Genomic DNA, 4534 nt, shown 5'->3' with positions numbered 1-4534 from the left:
GGCCAGGGAGAATTGCAGAGTTCCTGAAGAAGAAGGGTCAACACTGCAAATATTGACTTGCTGCATTTACTCATTCTAACTGTCAGTATAAGCTTTTGGTACTCATAATATGATTGCAATTATATTTCTGTATGTGATAAAAACAACTGACAAACACACATAAAAACCAGAGGACAGCAGATCATGTGAAAATATAAATAAATATATAAATATTTATATAAATAAATATCTTGCTAAATGATCATTGAGCCGCATAATAGGCCCAGTAAATGATGGAATATATAAGCAATCCAATGATTGCATATATAAATCCCCCAAGGGGAACTTATAAAATGTAAATAAAATGAAAAAAAAAAAAAAGTTTCCCAAGTTTTAATCACCCACTTTCCCATTATATAAATAAAAATATGTAAAAAAAATAAAAAATAAAAACATATTATATATCTTAGTATGTGGAATTGTCCGATCTGTGAAAATATAACAATATTGTTCCCGCATGGTGAACAGCATAAACGAAAAGAGGGGAAAAAGAAATAAATTAAATTATATATTAAAAAAAAGTATTAAAAGGTGATCATTTTTTTTATTGTACACAATATAATACAATAAAAACAACAGATCATGAGGCCACAACCAGCCCTGTAGGTGAAAAAATAAAAGCAAGAAGGAACATTGCTTCAGTGTTATTGGGACTTCTCCATTGGGTGTTGTATACAGGCATGTGGCATTTACAGAGTGAGCCCACCCTTAATTTGCTTAGGGGTCTGCATTAAGAAAATAGCCTTTATGGGTCATAATATTCATATACACAGTGAATGAATGTTTTCTGTTCCTTTTTTTTCTGCATATTAACCATCGTGTTGTTATTTCAGGACCTGTTGTTGGCAGCCGCACGGTTCGATCTCCTGGTCAGTATAACTTGAGGCAATGTGTACGCTCATATGTATATATATATATATATATATATATATATATATATATATTATATATATATGTGTGTGTAGATATGTGCTATACACCATATATAAGTAGATATGTGCTATACACCATATATAAGTAGATATGTGCTATACACCATATATAAGTAGATATGTGCTATACACCATATATAAGTAGATATGTGCTATACACCATATATATGTAGATATGTGCTATACACCATATATATGTAGATATGTGCTATACACCATATATAAGTTTATATGTACTATACACCATATATAAGTAGATATGTACTATACACCATATATAAGTAGATATGTGCTATACACCATATATAAGTAGATATGTGCTATACACCATATATAAGTTTATATGTGCTATACACCAGGTCTTAGGTCTCATAGTCTCTCCTTTTTACCTTCTGCAGCCGATGTTGGGACCCCCCATAGTAAATGCAGTAAGTACCAGTTTCTTCCAACTATACCTAATAGACATGGTGAGGCTCCATGCACACGGAGCAAAAGTGACGGAATTCCGCCAGCCTCCCTGTCATAATGACACTCTATGGGAGACTCGCACGCCGCATCTCTCAGCGTCTCTCCGCGATGAAGAAAGAACATGTTCATTCTTCAGCACCGAGAGATGCGGCGCGCGAGCCTCCCATGGAGTGTGTGCACGGAGTCTAAGAGTTCAGCATTATTCTCACCTCTGAATTATCTTATCAATATTTCCAGCCAGTTCCATTTTCGACAACCGTCAGAGGTGGGATGATCCCGAAACGCACCGCGATTATAAAACTAATGACAAAATCAAAAGCCAAAAGGTGAGGAGCAAAGCTCTATACAATGTACAAAACTGATGATGATTAAAGGGATACTACGGTGAATTAAAATAAAAAAAATTCTAATCAACTGATGTGAGATAGTTACATAGATATGGAATTTATTTCTATTTAAAAATCTCCAGTCTTCCAGTACTGATCAGCTGCTGTATGTCCTGCAGGAAATGGTGTATTTTTTCCAAACTGACACAGTGCTCTCTGCTACCACCTCTGTCCATGTCAGGAACTGTCCAGAGCAGGAGAGGTTTTCTATGGGGATTTGCTACTGCTCTGCACAGTTCCTGACATGGATAGAGGTGGCAGCAGAGAGCACTGTGTCAGACTGGAAACAATACACCACTTCCTGCAGATCATACAACAGCTGATATGTACTGGAGGAACTCAGATTTTTAAATAGAAGTAAATTACATATCTAGAGTTGTGCTCAATAGTTTACATACCGAGAATTTTTGCTTTTTCTCCTTTATGCAGAGAATATGAATGATAACACAAAAACTTTTTTTTCCTACTCATGGTTAGTCCTCGGGGGAAGCCTAATTTTGTCAAACTACTGGGTTTTCTCTTTTTAACCCTTTGAGGACCAGGCCCAAAATGACCCAGTGGACCGCGCAAATTTCCTTTTTTGTGTTTTCGTTTTCCCCTCCTCCCCTTCTAAGAGCTCCAGCACTTTCAGTTTTCTATCTACAGGGCCATGTAAGGGCTTGTTTGTTACAGGAATAGTTGTACTTTGTAATGGCGTCATTCATTTTACCATAACATGTATGATGGAATCCCAAATATATTATTTATGAAGATATAAATAGGTGAAATCGTAAATAAGAATGCAATATGGTAACGTTTGGGGGGTTCCTGTGTCTACGTAATGCACTATATGGTAAAAGCGACATGATACTATTACTCTATAGGTCAGTCCGAACACAACCATATGCAGGTTACACAGATTCTCTAATGTTATATATATTTTTTTTAATGAAATCCTTTTTTTTTGCAATTAATTATTAATAAAATGGGCCTATTGTGACGCATATAACGGTTTTATTTTTTCACCTACGGGGCTGTATGGGGTGTCATTTTTTCCTCCATGATCTCTAGTTTTTATTAATACCATATTTGTGAAGATCGGACGTTTTGATCACTTTTTAATAATTTTTTTATATATGATGTAACAAAAAAATCAGTAATCCTGGCACCTTTTCCCCTTGTTTACGCCGTTCGCGATGACGCTTGTTATATTTTAATAGATCAGACAATTACGCACGCTACGGTATATTATATGTTTATTTATTTTTATATCTTTTATTTATATAATGGAAAAGGGGGGTGATTTAAAAACTTTTATTGGGGGAGGGGCTTTGGGGTATTTATAAAGACATTTTAACTTTTTTTTTTACACATGTTAAGTTGGGGGACTTTTATATTCAATTGTTTGATTATGCACACTGATCATTGCTATGCCATAGGCATGGCATTGATCAGTGTGATAGGCGCTCTGCTGATTAAGCCTGCTTGTGGCAGACTTAATCAACAGAGCGCCGATTGGATCACACGGAGGAAGGGGAGAGACCTCAGACGGTCCGTTAAAGCGATCAGGGACTGCCCCTGTCACTTACACTTAAACGTTGCGGCCGCTTTATGGGTAACTTTTCTACTAGATTTGAAGCTCACTGATAAATATAATCTATTAACCTTTTTGTTTTATACTTTTCCAGCTTCAATATTAATTTTAAAGTTGGATTCAACAATGATATTGCTCTTCACATCAACCCTCGTCTCAGCAAGAAAACCTTGGTCAGGAACAGCTTTGTAAATGGGAAATGGGGAAAGGAAGAGACTGCGGTGGGGAAAAATCCCTTCAAGGAAGGAGAGAGCTATGATGTAAGTCACTGGAAAATAAAAGTGGATGTAGATAGAAGCTAATTCCCCCATAATGCTGTGCACTAGGGAACATTGCATTCTATGTGTCTGTCAATGATAACTGGTCCAGCGTCTCTTACCTATTGGGACACATCCATATATGAAACTTGCATTTTCCTCAACTTTTTCAGTAGTTCCAACTGCTGTATGTCCTGCAGGAAGTGGTGTATTTTTTCCAATCTGACACAGTACTCTCTGCTACCACCTCTGTCCATGTCAGGAACTGTCCAGAGCAGGAGAGGTTTTCTACGGGGATTTGCTACTGCTCTGGACAGTTCCTGACATGGACAGAGGTGGCAGCAGAGAGCGCTGTGTCAGACTGGAAACAATACACCACTTCCTGCAGGAAATACAGCAGCTGATAAGTATAGGAGGATGTGAAATTTTTAAATAGTAGTAAATTACAAATCTATATAACTTTCTGACACCGGTTGAATACGTTTTTTTTTTTTTGCTGTATAACCGCTGTATATAGGCCTCTATCTGACATCTGAATGATTTGGCCCTGTCCGGAGCTCCATCTCTAATATTAATGGTTTTTCCCATTTCTTCCAGATTTCTGTCCGCAGTGGAGAGGAGGGCTTTAAGGTCTACGTGAATGGCAGTCACTGCTTCGACTACGCTCATCGCATCTGGAACTTGCAGCAGGTGGATCAGATAGAAGTTGATGGCGATGTTAACATTGTGTATGTGTTTGTCTAAGGAAATCTCCGGCCGCCATTTATAACCCTATGAACATATCAATGATTCTTTACAAAATGTATCAGCAACAACATGACCGTAATAAAAACATCACTTTAAATAAATCCATAAACCAACATTTCCCTTCGTTGTCTA

General features: G+C 37.1%; 1 protein-coding gene across 1 annotated transcript; it reads left to right on the top strand.

The window, feature by feature from the left end:
• The first annotated feature begins 878 nt into the window (after positions 1–878).
• On the top strand, positions 879–4488 carry LOC138775853 (galectin-4-like). The gene is made up of 5 exons (XM_069956050.1): positions 879–908; positions 1370–1399; positions 1677–1765; positions 3493–3658; positions 4253–4488. The coding sequence occupies exons 2-5, from the start codon at positions 1373–1375 to the stop codon at positions 4397–4399; spliced, it is 429 nt and encodes a 142-aa protein (XP_069812151.1). The 5' UTR covers positions 879–908; positions 1370–1372; the 3' UTR covers positions 4400–4488.
• Positions 4489–4534: the final 46 nt, after the last annotated feature.

This window comes from Dendropsophus ebraccatus, unplaced genomic scaffold (genome assembly GCF_027789765.1).
Source record: "Dendropsophus ebraccatus isolate aDenEbr1 unplaced genomic scaffold, aDenEbr1.pat pat_scaffold_2209_ctg1, whole genome shotgun sequence".
In the NCBI taxonomy this organism is placed as follows: Eukaryota; Metazoa; Chordata; class Amphibia; order Anura; family Hylidae; genus Dendropsophus; species Dendropsophus ebraccatus.
Note: the sequence above shows the minus strand (reverse complement) of the source record. Positions and strands in the feature narration are given on the sequence as shown.